Raw genomic sequence first — 15,770 nt, 5'->3', positions numbered from 1 at the left:
GATGCACTTCACGATGCAGCTGTACAGGACGGACCAGAGCAGCCCAGGTTTGTTGTTGTCTGGGATAATGTTAGTTTCCATCGGGCTGCTCTGGTCCGCAACTGGTTCACCAACCATCATCAATTTGAAGTCCTATACTTGCCCCCTTACACACCATTTCTAAACCCCATAGAATAATTTTTTTCGGCTTGGAGATGGCGCGTATATGACCGCCAACCACATGCTCGCATGCCTCTTCTGCAGGCAATGGAACAGGCCTGCGGAGACATCGACTTAGGGTCAATCCATGGATGGATTCGGCAGACAAGGCAATATTTTCCCCGATGCCTAGCGGGAGAAAACATTGCTTGTGGTGTTGATGATATCCTATGGCCAGACCCCAACAGACGGCAGGATCCATAAGCCCACCCACACACAATTGCCATGTTTTTCTGTGTTTTACAGTACAGTAGGGTTTATTTTTGTTTTATTTTTGCTCAAACTGTATTTACTGCACTGTAATGTACAGTACTGCAATGTACAGTATTTAAAATTTGATCTTTTGGTTGTGGTGAAAACGTGCCCTCTGTGAAACTGAATAAAAACAGTGAACATGATAGACTGCAGTGTTTTATATGAAGTAGACCAGTGTGTTGCTGCTGATCTGAAAGTGTATTCATATGATGCAAGTGTGTATCATTTTGACATCAGTGTGCCATTTTTACAAAGAATTGTTAGGTTTCGATAGACGAGTTTCAATTTGACATAGATGTGAATGGTTTATTTCCCAGTGTTGTCTTATTTGCTTGTGTGTTGAGTTTTGACACAATGAGCCAAATTTTGCAGAATGTGTTCAAGCAATTGACCTTTCGCAAAAGCCCCGCCCCCCTTAGTTACCGTTGCTAGCCCGACAAGCTTCTTGACGCCGACGGAGTGTCAACACAGTGTCATGTCGGGGAAAAATATAGCGGTGCGTGTCAGTGACTCTTTTTGGAGCAATACTTGTGCGATATCCTCCAGATCGAGGCAAAAGGGGTTACAGTATGCGGTGGAGGGATACATTAAAAACATTAAAATAAACAAAGAAGGGGACACTACGACTGTCGAGGCGAAAGCATACCGGTCAATGGCAAAATCGGAGAAACCCCATGATCTCTACCTCACATGCAACGAGCACAGCCTTTTGGACCAGTTATGCTCTTGCACTGCCGGGTAAGTTCAGGACACTTGTATACTTCAGGAGGATGTTGACTGAAATATTTAAATTAGTTAGATAGCTAGTCAACATCCTTTCAACTATCCTTTCTAGCAAAAAGCAACGTCATCAGAGTCTAGCTTGTTACAAAAGTCAAAGTCAAAGTCAAAGTGTGTTTATTGTTGCATGTACCAAATTGCTTCAGCACAGCAAAATTCTTACGACTTGGCAAGCATCATTCATCTACGCAGTACACGTCATACATATAACAAAAATAACATAAAACTCTAAAACAATCTGACAATAAAATGTAACATTTAACATACAACAATTTAAAAAACAACATATATCTCTGTAGCAGAGTACAGTAGAAGGGCTAGCAGCAGTTTAAGTGTGAATAGAGAATAAGTTAAAAAGAAATGCTAAGCATAAGTTAAAAGTTTTTAAAATTGTGCAAATATATCTATGAAGTGAATTGTATGAGTGGGGGAGCAGGGAGTAGGTGGAGGTGGCAACTGTTCAGAGGTTCAGTGTTTCTGATTCAGAAGCCTTACAGCCAGGGGGAAAAAGCTATTTGTGACTCTGGTAGTCCGTGTTCGGATGCTCCGGTAGCGTCTACCAGACGGCAGCAATGAGAACAGTCCATAGCCTGGGTGGCTGTTGTCCTTTAGAATCTTTTTTGCTTTCCTCAGGCATCTACTGTTGTAGATGCCTTGCACGGAGGGGAGATGGCTGCCGGTGATACGCTCCGCTGTCTTCACCACCCTCTGCAGGGCCTTGCGGTCGGCAGCGGAGCAGCTACCATACCAGGCAGTGATGAGACCCAGGATGGTAGTGTCGTCTGCAAACTTCAGGATGATGTTGGAACTGTGTGTTGCCACACAGTCATGCGTGTACAGGGAGTACAGGAGGGGACTGAGTACGCAGCCCTGGGGGGCCCCGGTACTCAGGGTCAGTGAGGAGGAGGTGTGGTTGCCCATTCTCACCACCTGGGGTCTGCTCGTCAGGAAGTCCAGGATCCAGTTGCACAGGGGTGTTTTAAGACCCAGGCCCCTGAGCTTCGGGACGAGCTTGGCAGGCACAATAGTGTTGAATGCTGAGCTGTAGTCCACAAACAGCATCCTCACATATGTGTTGCTCTTTTCCAGGTGGGAGAGGGTGGCGTGTGTAGCTAGGGCAATGGCATCGTCTGTTGATCGGTTTGGACGGTATGCAAACTGAAAGGGGTCCAGGGTGTTGGGAAGGGTAGAGCAGATGTGGGTTCTGACCAGCCGCTCAAAGCAATTCATAATTGTGGAGGTCAGTGCTACAGGGCGGTAGTCATTCAAGCAGGTTACTGATGTTTTCTTTGGTATGGGGATGATGGTGGCCTGTTTGAAGCAGGTGGGGACTTCAGACAGATGCAGTGATAAGTTGAACACGGAGGTGAATACCTCCGCAAGCTGGTCAGCGCACCCCCTGAGGACGCGGCCTGGGACTCCATCGGGCCCCGATGACTTCCGGGGGTTCACCCTTTGGAGCTCTCGCCTCACGTCAGCCACGGTCAGGGACAGAGTGTAGTCGTCCTGGTCCTCGGCCAGTCTTGCTGAAGGAAGGGGGTTGGTTGCCTCAAACCTTCCGTAAAAGGTGTGGAGGTCGTCAGGGAGAGAGGCGGCAGGCTGATCATCACTGCTATTTCTCCCTTTATAGCCAGTGATGTGTCGCAGGCCACCCCACAGGCGTCGGGGGTCAGAGCTGAGGTAGGTGGACTCCAGCTTGTCCCTGTATTCTCTCTTTGCATCTCTGATGGCCGTCCGCAGGTCACATCTGGACTTCCCCAAAGCCTCCTGGTCACCAGAGTTAAAGGCAGAGGACCGTGCTTTGAGCTTAGCACGGACATTACCATTTACCCAGGGCTTTTGGTTTGGGAAGGTCCTAACACTGACCCTAGGTACGACATCATCAATGCATTTGGAGATGTATGAGGAGACAGAGTCTGTGTATTCATTGATGTCCCCATCAGCTGCAACAAAGAACATCTGCCAATCTGTTGTGTCAAAGCAGTCCTGCAGAGTGCTAATGGCTTCAGCACTCCAGCGTTGAACTGCCCTAGAAACCGGTTTTTCCTGTTTTAGGCGCTGTCTGTAGGTAGGGATAAGCATAATGGAGGTGTGATCCAATTTTCCGAAAGCGGGGCGGGGGAGGGGTTTGTAACACTTTCGAATCTGTGAGTAGCAATGGTCAAGAATCTGATCACCCCGGGTAGGAAAGTTTATGTGTTGATAGTACTTCGGTAAAACTTTCTTCATATTGGTCCTATTGAAGTCTCCAACAACAATAGAAACCGCCTCAGGGTGAGCATCCTCAAGTCCATTAATTACTCTGTAAAGTTCCTCTAACGCGCACGTTTTGTCCGCCTGCGGTGGAATGTATACTGCTGTGACAATAACGGAGCTGAATTCCCGTGGGAGGTAGAAGGGGCGAACTTTAATCGATAACAGCTCCAGGTCTGGTGAGCAGTGTGCTGAAAGTGCAGCAACATCCGAGCCCCAGCGAGAGTTAACCATCAAGCATACCCCTCCTCCCCTTTTTTTACCTGACTCGGAAGTCCTGTCCTGCCGGTAGATGGAGAAGCTGGTCGGAGTGACGGCAGAGTCAGGCACCATAGGATCCAGCCAGGTCTCGGTAAACGCCAGTACACAACAGTTTGCAATGTCCCGCTGGAATTCGATCCGTGCGTGTAGCTCGTCCAGTTTATTGTCCAAAGATTGCACATTCGCTAGTAGAATGCTTGGAAGCGGTGGGTTGCAGTATCTCGTCCGAGATCTGCACAGGATGCCGGCTCGCTTGCCTCTCTTCTTTCTCTTCCGTCGGCGTATTGGTAGGCATACCGGCGGTAAGACAAAGGAGTCACAGCAAGCACTCCGGTAAATTGAGAAAAACTCTGTTTTAAGTGACGAACGAATTTCCAAAAGTGCCAGTCGATCATACTGAATGAGCGACAGTGCAGTACGTACAAAAAAACGAACAATAAAAACAATTATAAACATAAAGCTGCGTAGTGCATGCGGAGCCATTGTCAGTGCGACCATCCTCTCGGCGCACCCTCTCTCAAATACAATATGTTGTTACAACATGGATGTAAGGTTACATGTCAAGGCACTCTAATATTGCAGTAACTAGCTAGTAACATTATTGTCATAAGGCTGGTTGACATAAGCAATTCATAGTCACTGCAAATAGCATTTCCAAAACAAACACCTAATGCTACTTCTGGCTTAAATCAGTTCACCAGGTTTTTGCTCTCACATTGTGGGCCTTATGTACACCCTGGACCTGTGCCGTGCCAGACATAATGACATCTCCTCCACAAGCCAGCCTCAGCAGTGGCACAAAGCCAGGGGTAAAAAAATAACTGGACAACCTGTGAGCAGTGTGGTGGTAGCCAAGGCCAAAGTCAACCGCAAGCGGAAACCCATCATGTCCAGCTATATCCACAATAAGTAAGTATTTTACTTTCCATGTACTCTACAGCAACACCATCAGTCACACTGTTCTGAACATATTCCTGTGTACTGTGTAACATGATACACAATAATACTCACCTCTGAATGTATTTGTTAAAGGAAAGAGTTAGGGACAGCAGTGTATGGTCTACTGAGGGAGATGTCAGATGCACCTATAAGCTACATTGCTGATGAAACTGCACCTGAGGTAGAAGTTGGAGGCAGGAAGTATGCAGTGGGGTGCGGTCTAAGCCACCAGGTGAGATTTTATTAAAGTTTCATTAAAATTTGACATTTACAAATTCTAAATCGTGCTTACAATGTAAAAAAAGGAAAATTGGGCTGACATATTATATACACCTACACATAAAAACATGAAACAAGGATTTCTATAGCACCTTCCACAGCTCAGGCTGACAAAATGCCCCACAGTGGTGAGTAAAAATAACAGGTTAAAGCAGTAATAATGTCATGTAGTAATACTTTGTATTTGTTGCCATGTGATGCTACGACTCTCCCAGACTGTCCCTTACTTAAGTATGTGTGGCTGGAAGTTTGAAAGCATGCTCACCACATACCAGATGTGATTTATAATCCCTAACCTTGTATTAGGAATTTTGTCTGACACCATCTTGAACTTTTTTATTTTACCGATGGCCCTCTCTACGTGCACCCTGTGCTTTGCAATGCGCTTTGTCACCAGCACATCTCCAGCAGGGATTTGCCTCTTAAATCTCGAAAACGGTGGCAGGTTTAACTGCAGTCCGACTGCTCGCATCTCTTCCTCGATCAAGAAGCCCTTATCAGCCATTATGCCATCCCCTCTTTGCAAATAGCCACTCTCTATAAGTTGCTCTAGTAACGGGATGATACCACATTGCCTGACTATCTCCTTATCGGACATGGATCCTGTGAAGAGGGCAGATGAAAAAATCACATTACCACGGGGGTCACAGGCAACTAGCGATTTTAGGGTGTTTGTGCTTTTGTAGTTTGAAAAGCTCTGGCTTTGCAACACCAGTGACGTTGGCCTTTCGATTTTCAGCTCTGTACAATCTAATATTGCAAATGTGGATGGGTAGTCTGCTTTGTAGGTTTCTGGCATGTTTTGTGCAATGACATCTCTGTGAGGCCAAATTGGTAATTCCCCTAATACGTCAAACATATAATGAATCCAGGAATTGAAAATAGTACTTGCTGTTTGCGTGGTTATATTAAATCTAAAGGCAAGGTTCTTTAGGTCTTCGTTGTTGCGGAGTTTCATTAAAACAAACAGCAACTGGCTACGGAGGGGCATCTCAGCAACTTGCCAATCATTGCGCTTGTAGTTTAAGGGCACATTTATTTGAGTGGTGTGTGGATCATTTGGGATGCCAAATATTGTGCACAGTTGGTTGAATCGATCATATGTAAACCCAGTACTGTATTCCAACATTTTAGAGATTTCACTGCTTTCAAGTAGTTCAGGTGTTAGAGTTTTCTTTTTAAGTGTGCTAATTTGTGCTTTCAGCCTTTCTATTTCAGTTTCCTTTAAAGACAATTTCAATTTCATGTTGTTGTTTTCTTCTTCTAATTTCTTCTCCTTTTCAGTGCTCTGCTCCTCCTCAGGCTCCCTTTCTAGCTGGCATCCAGGAAGTGGGGGTTGCTCAGTACTCTCTGTAATGAAAAAATGTTTGCATGTTATTGATAATCCTTTATCTTTGTCCCTTTTTTAAAGCTGCCACTTGTTTGCCAAGTTGGAGAGTCTTCTGTTGATCCTGGAGTAACTCCTGTCAGCCAACCAGATGACCTGCCCAACTTTCCTCTGCCATCCCAACCCACCAGCTTCTGCACAGTTCTGAGTGAAAGTGCCATGCGTTGTTACACAGAACTGAAAATGTCTGCCTGATTCTATAGCTCTGGAACAGGAAACCAGGGAACAGAGCACAAACAACTTGTGGTTCCATGCAAGGTCTGCCCGAATAACATCAACCTCTTTTAAAAGAATCTGCTCTAGGAGAGCTGACCATGAAAAACTTGCTACAAGCTTAAAGAGTGCCGCATCAGTACAAACTAAGGCCATGAAAAGAGGTGTAGAACAAGAGCCCATAGCAGCAACACAGTACATGAAGCTCACAGGTAATCTAGTGTATCCATGTGGTTTTGTTGTAAATCCTGATGCCCCACACCTTGGTACTTCACCTGACCGTAAGGTGATAGAGAGAGGAGGGAGTGAAAGCCCAAGCTATGGGCTTTTAGAAATTAAGTGCCCATCCAAGAACAGCTTTACAGAGTGTCCTTACCTTTGCAAGCAGGCAGATGGACGCTATAAACTAAAAGAGTGTCATGCCCATCATTATCAAATAATGGGGCAGCTTGGGCTCACGGGTATGTCATGGTGTGATTTTTTTGTTAAATGTGAGGAAGATTACCACCTAGAAAGAATACAATTTGATGTTGCAAAATGGGAAGAGATGAAGAGCAAGCTTGATGCATTTTTCTTTGACTACTATGTTACATACCAGTGAGATAAATCCGTGATCGTCTTACTGTATGTATGTATGGACTCTTATTTTGTTCTCTTGTTTCTTTGTTCTTCTTGTTTGTTTTGACCTCTGAACAGAGAATGAAAGTGCCAATAAAGGAACTTATTCACTGTCTGAAACATCTTGCTGCCTATTCTATCATTCAACACAATACAGAGGTAATGGGATTGGGTAGGCTATTCCACTCCTGTTACGCCAGTATTAACTTGAAAAAGGCTTATCACTCACCACTGTCAACAATATACTGTTGAGTCTCGTCTGCATCATCAGTGCTGGAGGTGGAGCCAGAGGCATCCTGCACACTTAATCTGCATCTGTATAGATTTTTGGGACATGAATTTACAGTACTTTGTTTCTATTATATTGTATATCATCATCATTAACCTTTATTTAACCAGCGAGTCAATAACATGTTCTTATTTACAGTAACAGTAACGTTAGGCTATATGACATGTACTAACAGGTTAAATATAGAGTTATATACTGCACTTCAAATCAAATATTATTGACATGTAATTTAGGCTTACCGTTTTTGGGGTGGCTTTCGACAGCCTCCGAGCTGCTCCCTAGTCTGGTTCGACACTTGTACAGCAAGTACAGGGTCGGGATACTCAGGGGTAGGCTGTCCATTCACAAAATGCTACATGAAAGATGAAAACAAAATAAGTTTAAATTGCCTGTTGGGACGCTATGTTCAACTTTGATGTAAACTGACGAAACATAACGTTACGTAACGCTAGGGCTAGCTAAGCTTAGAGGGTAACGTTCTGGCAATGATATACTAGTAATAGGGGTGCAACCGATCACAAATCTCACGGTTCGGATCGGGTCACGGTTTTTGAGTCACGGGTCGGATCATTTTCGGATCAACAACCACAATAAAGATAACAAGACTGCTGATAAAAAAAAATTATCAGCCGATCCGCGGATCACTTGCGTCCCGAACCGTGAGGGTTGATCCGTACGGATCACGGGAAATCCGTGAACCGTTGCACCACTAACTAGTAGCATACAATATTTGCTAATAGTAACCATAACTTTGATATCCAGTATTATTAGCTAGCTATCACTATGGCGTTAGTCTAGCCTAGCCTTACCTTGGAGCAGACGTATGCATGCTTGTTTATTTTCGTGACATTTAGCTGGGAGTGGGGCCTTCCACACTGTTTGATCCATCGTAGGCACCGCTCCTGTTGTGTTTTCGGCTTTGGAAAAGGAAAGAACACGACTCAACCAGCCAAACTCTTTGGGTACCTACTGTCCGATTCACATACGCCATAGGCACATCGCTTCACCATTTTGCTTGTCGGACTTTGTTTGTCGGACCTTGTTTACATAGTAACGGTTGCTAGGATGTATGATTGGACAATGACCGTTTGGGGGCGGGGTTTTGCGAAAGGTCAATTGAAAAAAATTATTAAGTAACACAGCCTGTCAGTGATCTTCAGACCTACTATATGAAGCATTGCTAACAAGAAGAAAACTCTGTTTTTATTTTACGTGAAATGATATAGATGACCATAAGTTTTGCATCTTCGAGGCTCGAGCCTTTGTCAAAAAGACAGCCCATTTGGGAAAACTTTTTTCTGTTAGCGCTAGAACTCCAATCTCAGGAATGTTGTTCCCGGGTCACCTAGCTAGGTCTATAGCTATCTCAAAAGGGCAGGAAAAGGGGCTGTGGCCTCCAACAGTAGAGTAAATGGGCATATAACAGCGGGTAGTTTCAAGTTCCACATTTCTTCTGGGATTGAGATGGAATTTTGTGCCTTAAGGTGTGTAGAGGGGTCAAAGGTAAATATTGACGTTTTGCTTAGTTAGTTGACTTAGTTACTAAATATTGGTTTTATAGCAACAAGAGCAATGTTTAAGAATGCAAAATAAGTTAGCTAACTTGTGATGGCCCAAAAAGAGGACGTAAATTTGTTGACGACTGGAATGCAAAATAAGTTAACTAACTATCAGGGGCTAAACTGGTGATGGCCCAAAAAGATGACATTTTGCCAGAAAATAATGATTATGAGCACTGCATGCTGCCAAGGCCCCTTCCTATAATTCATGCTACCTTTTTCTTTGTCAGCGATGTTCAGACCTGCTATATGGAAAAGTGCTTGCAAAAGAAAAGCTCAGTCGCATCTTTTAGAATTTTTTCCCTGAAAGGATAAATAAATCCAAAATCCACATAAATGCTCTATTTTGGAAAGAATTTGCAAAATAATTCTGAACACAATGCTCCAGAATGGATTCCAGTGGACCTTTAATCCACCTGCAGCCTCACACCATGATGGGGTCGGGGAGAAGCTGATCCATATGGTAAGGCAAATTTTACACTCCATTACCAAAGAACAAATGCTGAGTGATGAAGGTTTGAGTGAACACTTTTCTGTGAAGTAGAATCCATTCTAAACAGTCTCCCCATCACCAATGTCTCTGAAGATGAATGTAATGTTGAAGTACTAACATCTAAACATATTCTCCTTCTTAAGTGCCATCCTGCTTTTCCTCCTGCTCTATTCCAAAAGAAAAACTCCTACACAGCCATTGACACTAACGGTTGCCCACTTGCCTGGAGCAACTAAAAAAAATATTTGGGCAAATTGAGATTTTTTCTGGTTACCCGAACGTGCAAGCGGATTTTTGAGGGTTTGTTAATAAAAAGGCTATTTATTGACGTTTTTTTAAAAACGGCAAAACAACAGTTTTTTCCGCCAAATCACACAAAATTGTTATATTTGCAATTGTTCGCGCGTGCGGCAGCCATCAGCAGCGCCCTCTCTCTCTCTCTCTTCCTCCTCTCCAGCAGCCTGCGGGTGTGTGCAGGCAGTTACGCTGGCTACCTGTTGGTCGGTGCTGAAATCGGAGCTAAACTAATCAGTCCCATAGTGTTTAGTAGGCCTATCGTTATTCCTTCTTTTGTCAGGCACCTGTTCGGGTTTAAGGTTGTCCAACAAATGAGATAATAAAGCGAAGAAAAGGTCTGTGTCTGTAATTGCCGTCTTGGTGCTGTTCATCTACTTACCAGAAAGTGATTTCAGAGTAATAAAAATGTAAGCTGCAGATAAAAGGAAGTCAGTGAGCTATAATCAGTCCCAAATAAATATGGAATAGGCTACTATAATACCTCCCTTAATCACGTAGGCTTCATATCATGCCTGATCCCGCTATAAATGTGATTGTGGTTCTTCAGTTAGGCCTACAAGAAACGTGAACGTTTTAAAAATACATATCTTTGCTATTACCTTGGACATTTAGTTACGTACAAGTGCATAAAATCCAGATAAAAGCATGCCGGTCTACATATAACGGGGCGATAATAGGTTGGAATGGTGGACCGAAATCACGTGATGACAGGATGTGACCGTTAGGTAAATAATAAAAAATAAGTTGTTATTTTTTAAACACGTAGGCCTATATGTGTCGAAGCCAACATTCACATTTCCACTCTGAGAGCTACGAACTTATGTAAAGGCTATCTAGTAAAAAAGTCACATGTACCGTTTTTCATGTCCAGAAATAATGTGCTTCTATTGTAGGCATGGAGGAGGCAGGGGTGAGGGACTGGAAGGCCAGGCTGGTTGGGTTTGGCAGTGATGGCGCTACAGTCAACCTGGGATCCAAATCGGGAGTGGCAGCCCGACTCAAACAAGAAGTGGAGCATTTGGTATCCATTTATTGCACAGCCCACAGACTGGGGCTGGGTGTGGTGGGGGCGGTTAAGGAACACCCCAAGATGGCCAATTTACAGGAGGTGTTGGTTCATCTGTATGACCAATACCACTTCTCCCCTAAAGCCATAAGGGAGCTTCATGAAATCGCTGAGGCACTGGAGGAGAAGGTCCTGAGGCCCACTACACTCTGTGGTGCTCGATGGCTGTCGATCGTGGCTCGATGGCTGTCTATCGTGCCATAAAGGTATTAAACAAACCATTATTTAATCATTATATGCTTATGTCACAAGTTGCATTTGGCATTTACCTGGCTGTTCAACTTACGAACGAATATGAACATCTTTGACTTAACTATTGTTTCAGATCGTGTGTAACAGCCACCGAGTCTTGGTGGCTCACTTTGAGGACATGGCCAGTCCTGACCGCTCCCCAAAACCATCTCCTTCAGTGGCTGGGCGGGCAAAGAAGGTTCTGTCCCTTCTCCCTGATCACGAAAGTGTTCTCTTCATCCATTTTATGTGTGATGTCCTGGAGCACCTCTCTGTGGTGAGTCAGGCCTTTCAGAGAGATGACCTTGACTGTCTGTCAAGCCCTGGACAGCCAAGAGAGGTATTTATGTTTAAATCAATGCTTCTTACAGATTAATTCCAAGCCAATCGTATTTATTTAGCACTGCAATCCTGAATTTTATCTTTCAGGTGCTTTCTTGAACTGGTGGGGCTCAAATCCACCATGGGCCCGGAGATGGCAAAGGTGGCCCAGGATGTGGAGCGGACAGGGACCTACAAGGGAGTGATACTCCACAAAGTGGGGACCACAACACTTCTCGTAATGAGAAAGTAATGTTTCACTTAAAAATTTGATGGCTAATAAAACGTCAATCAAATAATACAGTAAATAAATCAACCAGTGTTTTATGTGCACTTATAAAACCACTTTTATTAAATATAAAAAATAATAATAATAATATTAAAAAACCCTGCTCTACTCTTAACAGACTCCATAATCACACACACCACACACCTCAAGGCTGAAGGACCTGCAGGAGGACAGTGTGGTCTCCCGGTTTGCGGTGCTGGATCCTTCCCGTTGGCCTACATCCAGACTGGACCTTGCGGCCTTCGGGAAGGACCAGTTCAAAAAGGTGGCACATCATTACAACAAACTCCTCCAGAGGGCTAGGACCAGCTGTGAGGAGGCAGAAGCAGACTTTGCACTCTACAAGTCGTATGCAAAGAGCCAGACTCACAGTACCATCAGTGAGATCTTTTTGGCATCCTGCAGTGTGGTATGTTGAAAATTCTTAATTACAAGAAGTAATGGCACAGTCAGATGTAGTGCCCCTGTTTTGAAATCATTAAAAAAAAAAAAAACTGATGGAGGTGTATCTTGTCCTTCCAGTGAGCACTGCAGGTTGTGAGAGAGGATTTTCCTCTATGAAGCGGATCAAATCGGATCAGAGATCCAGGCTGACCAACACCCAGCTCCAGAGGCTGATGTTCCTCAGCTTCCTGGGTCCACCTGAGGACGCATTTGATGCTGATGGTGCAGTGCAGCGTTGGTGGGTCTCATCGAAGAGGAAAAGACGACCTACAAGTCAAGCAGGGGTTCAAGAACTGGTGTCGTCAGAGGAGGATTAAGTACACATTGTACATTATGTTGACGTTTTTGATGGTTCTGTATGTTGTTTATAGGGTTAACCCTCACATGCGAGCAAAAAAATTAACTATTTTCATGTGTTTCATGACTCGATTGTTAATTTCTGTTCAATTATACTCATAATTGTTCAATATTTATTTGGGCAAGTGAACCTGACATTCGGGCAAGTCAAACATGACCTGCATTTGCACGAAGGGCAAGTGCAAGTTTTTTTCCCCCGCTACATCAAGCATAGCTGGAAACCAGATTAGTATCCGTCTGATCTCTTTTGGAAGAGATGGACAAAAGAATACCTTCACTTGTTAAAGGAAAGACAAAAATGGACAACAGTCAGAAGAGGATTGCAAGTGGGAGACATTATGATGGCGATCAATTTAGCCCCGCGAGGGTCCTGGAGTCTTGGAAGAATTAAAGATGTCCTCCAAAATTCCAAAGGACATTGAGGACAGTGAAAATAAAGATGAAGACTTGTGTCTTTGAAAGGCCAGTCACCAAACTCTGCCTGCTACTGGAGGGGCAGAGTCGGCACCAGAGCAGATCTACTGGAGGGGCATGGGTCAACTGCGGGGGGGGCACTACCGATTGATAAATATTTTAACTCAGTGGTGACCTCATAGTCAAACACAGCAGAAATGCTATCAAAAACGAAACACATCTTTCTTTATATTATTAGGCTAATTATTAATTATTTCTAGCAACAATATGTTGTTCTTGTTGTTGTCGAGGCTGTGGTAGTAGCCCTATGCACACAGTTTACGCAGCCACACACACAAAGACGAAAATAAAAGGCGGAAGGCGGTCGTGGAGGCTAAACGCAAATAAATGCAGTTAACCCACCACTGATTTGTCAGAAATAGTTTATTCACCTCTCAACAGTTTATGCACCTTAAAAAAAACACATTAAGTAGGCCTGCAATTGGTTATAAACCTTAGACAACAGCCTCCGCAATCAACAAAAACATCCCTGGCAACATAAATAACAGAACAGGTCCGCTGACGCTAGAGCTGAAGGGTTAGGGTTAATTCAGCTAAAGAGCTGAATTGAGTGAAGCCCAGTGGTGCCGGTGTAAGTTCCATATCGGCTCGGCTTCCAGATCGGCTCGGGGTCCGTCGTTTGCTGATTACATCACACAATATCATTGGCTGTACGCTTGAATGGGCGTATACATTGTGATTGGCTGTACGTCGGACAGTTGTGATTGGCTGTTTTGTGCTGTAGCTCTGGCTGTAGTCATAGCAACCACGTAACTAGATACTGTACGTTGGAGAGTTTTGTTTCCCGGAGATGGCAGCAGCTATGGAGAGCTTTTATGTGTGGGGGAACTCCCTCCCCCCACACATAAAACAGTCAGACCCCATTTCAACCTTCAAGTCACAACTCAAAACTCACTTGTTCAAACTCGCACACAACGTCTAACTGATCACTGTTTTGATTGTTTTTTTTTTATTTATTTCTTATTGCTTTTGTTTATTTATTTATTTATTTTTTCCACAATGTCTTGCTTTTTAAAAAATGTATGATGACTATATGCTCTGTAAGGTGACCTTGGGTGTCTTGAAAGGCGCCTCTAAATTAAATGTATTATTATTTATTATTTATGCAGAAATTAAGCATTTCCTAGAAACTAGTGTTTACCACACCTTAACCAACACTATCTCGAAACCAGAGAGCAGAAAGGCAGTGATTCGGAAAGCATCAATAACATACACAATAAAAGGTAAGTCACACAGTGTGAATTAACTTTACTTAACTTTACCTTCCAACAGCACTTCAAAATAAATGTAGGATGTAAGATAAAACAAAAGTATTATCATACTACCGGGTACTAAAAGCCATCCTAAATAAGTAGGTTTAAGCCTAGATTTGAACGTCATAGAAAATATTGTTTATTAGTAATAGTACTATTAGTAATATTAGCTGTTCAATTCAATCCATATTTGAAACATTTCAAGGCCTTTTGGACTTTCTGGTGCTGCTTTTAGTCATAATATAACCTACCCAGTTATTATACATACATAAACACTAGGGGTTTAACGTAATTGGCGAACGATCCAACTGCATCGATGCAACGCCCAACAACGATGCATATTGCTGTATTACACGCTTTTATTATTATATATCTCCTTTCGCGGGTGTTTGTGAAACTATTTCTGCGCAAAGCGCCAAGCCACTCATCCGTTCACCGGTTAAACGAGGCAACAGCAAGCACATGTGTGAGCGCGACTAGGCCTATGTCTAGTTTCGGTTTGTGTTGCCAGATTGGGCATATGTCCCGTTTTTCCAGCCTAACGTGATTAAATGTAGCCAAATCGGGCTGAAAATGTGCCCAATCTGGCAACACGGACGGCTTATCTTAACAGCCAAGATGATTGTTTTTAGAAGAAAACTATCCACACTGATAGGTTGGTAATGGTCTGTGTTCAAAATGAAAGATCATTACAGGCTCTTTAATTTAAGCCATAAAAAACCTTTTGCACTTAAATGCAATTATGACGCACTTTATTATTTGTATTAAAAATGGATTGTTTTTGTTTTAAATATCCGGTAGAGCAAAGAAATAGAATGAAATTATAATAAAGTTGATGTGAATGTAAGAGGTTGTGTTAAATGGGCATATAATATCGTCTCATATCGATCGCATGCCCCTGAATCGATATCGTATCGCGGCAGACTTTTGATATCTACAAATATCGTATCGTTGTCCAATGAATCCAGTGATGAAACCAGAGATTTACACCCCCAAAAAACACTAAATGAATGTTGTATTTTCCTGCTGCATCAGACGAGCAGTTGTATTACAGCTTCCAGGGAAAACCACGCTTGGTGGTGTGTAACCAGGAGCAAGTCTGTAATGCCTTAAAGGAGTGCCATGACAATCTTGGCAGTGGGGGTCATCCAGGGAGACGCCGAACAACAGAAAAAGTATTGGCGTCCTACCATTGGAAAACACTGAGGGAGGATGTAAAAAAATGGGTGAGTGTTATTAGTACTGAAAGAAATGTTAATTAATTTGATGGAACGGTTCCAGATTGATGGGTAAGACAACTTTAAATGTAACTTCCTACACAACATTAGTAATACATTAGTTAACCTTTTTTTTTCTGTCACTGTCACTCGAAAGCCACGGACAGAGGTTTGCATACTGGACAAATGAGGCCACAGCATTGCTCCAAGGATCACTGCAGCCGATCTACAGGATCCCGAAGACCAGAAAAAGGGATCATGAGGTGAGAATGATGTTGATGGCAGAGGACACCCAGT

General features: G+C 43.4%; 2 protein-coding genes across 2 annotated transcripts; one reads left to right on the top strand and one right to left on the bottom strand.

Moving 5' to 3' along the window:
* Nucleotides 1–1,102: 1,102 nt before the first annotated feature.
* Nucleotides 1,103–6,547, top strand: LOC115531630 (uncharacterized). The gene is made up of 4 exons (XM_030340988.1): nucleotides 1,103–1,191; nucleotides 4,441–4,656; nucleotides 4,780–4,918; nucleotides 6,377–6,547. Exons 1-4 carry the CDS (start codon nucleotides 1,106–1,108, stop codon nucleotides 6,545–6,547), a joined length of 612 nt encoding a protein of 203 aa, XP_030196848.1. The 5' UTR covers nucleotides 1,103–1,105.
* Nucleotides 4,950–8,586, bottom strand: LOC115531219 (uncharacterized). The gene is made up of 4 exons (XM_030340350.1): nucleotides 8,282–8,586; nucleotides 7,712–7,824; nucleotides 7,413–7,498; nucleotides 4,950–6,315 (listed from the first exon to the last, which is right to left on the bottom strand). The coding sequence occupies exon 4, from the start codon at nucleotides 6,209–6,211 to the stop codon at nucleotides 5,189–5,191; it is 1,023 nt and encodes a 340-aa protein (XP_030196210.1). The 5' UTR covers nucleotides 6,212–6,315; nucleotides 7,413–7,498; nucleotides 7,712–7,824; nucleotides 8,282–8,586; the 3' UTR covers nucleotides 4,950–5,188.
* Between the last annotated feature and the right edge of the window lie 7,184 nt (nucleotides 8,587–15,770).

This window comes from Gadus morhua, chromosome 18 (genome assembly GCF_902167405.1).
Source record: "Gadus morhua chromosome 18, gadMor3.0, whole genome shotgun sequence".
Lineage (NCBI taxonomy): Eukaryota > Metazoa > Chordata > Actinopteri > Gadiformes > Gadidae > Gadus > Gadus morhua.
Note: the sequence above shows the minus strand (reverse complement) of the source record. Positions and strands in the feature narration are given on the sequence as shown.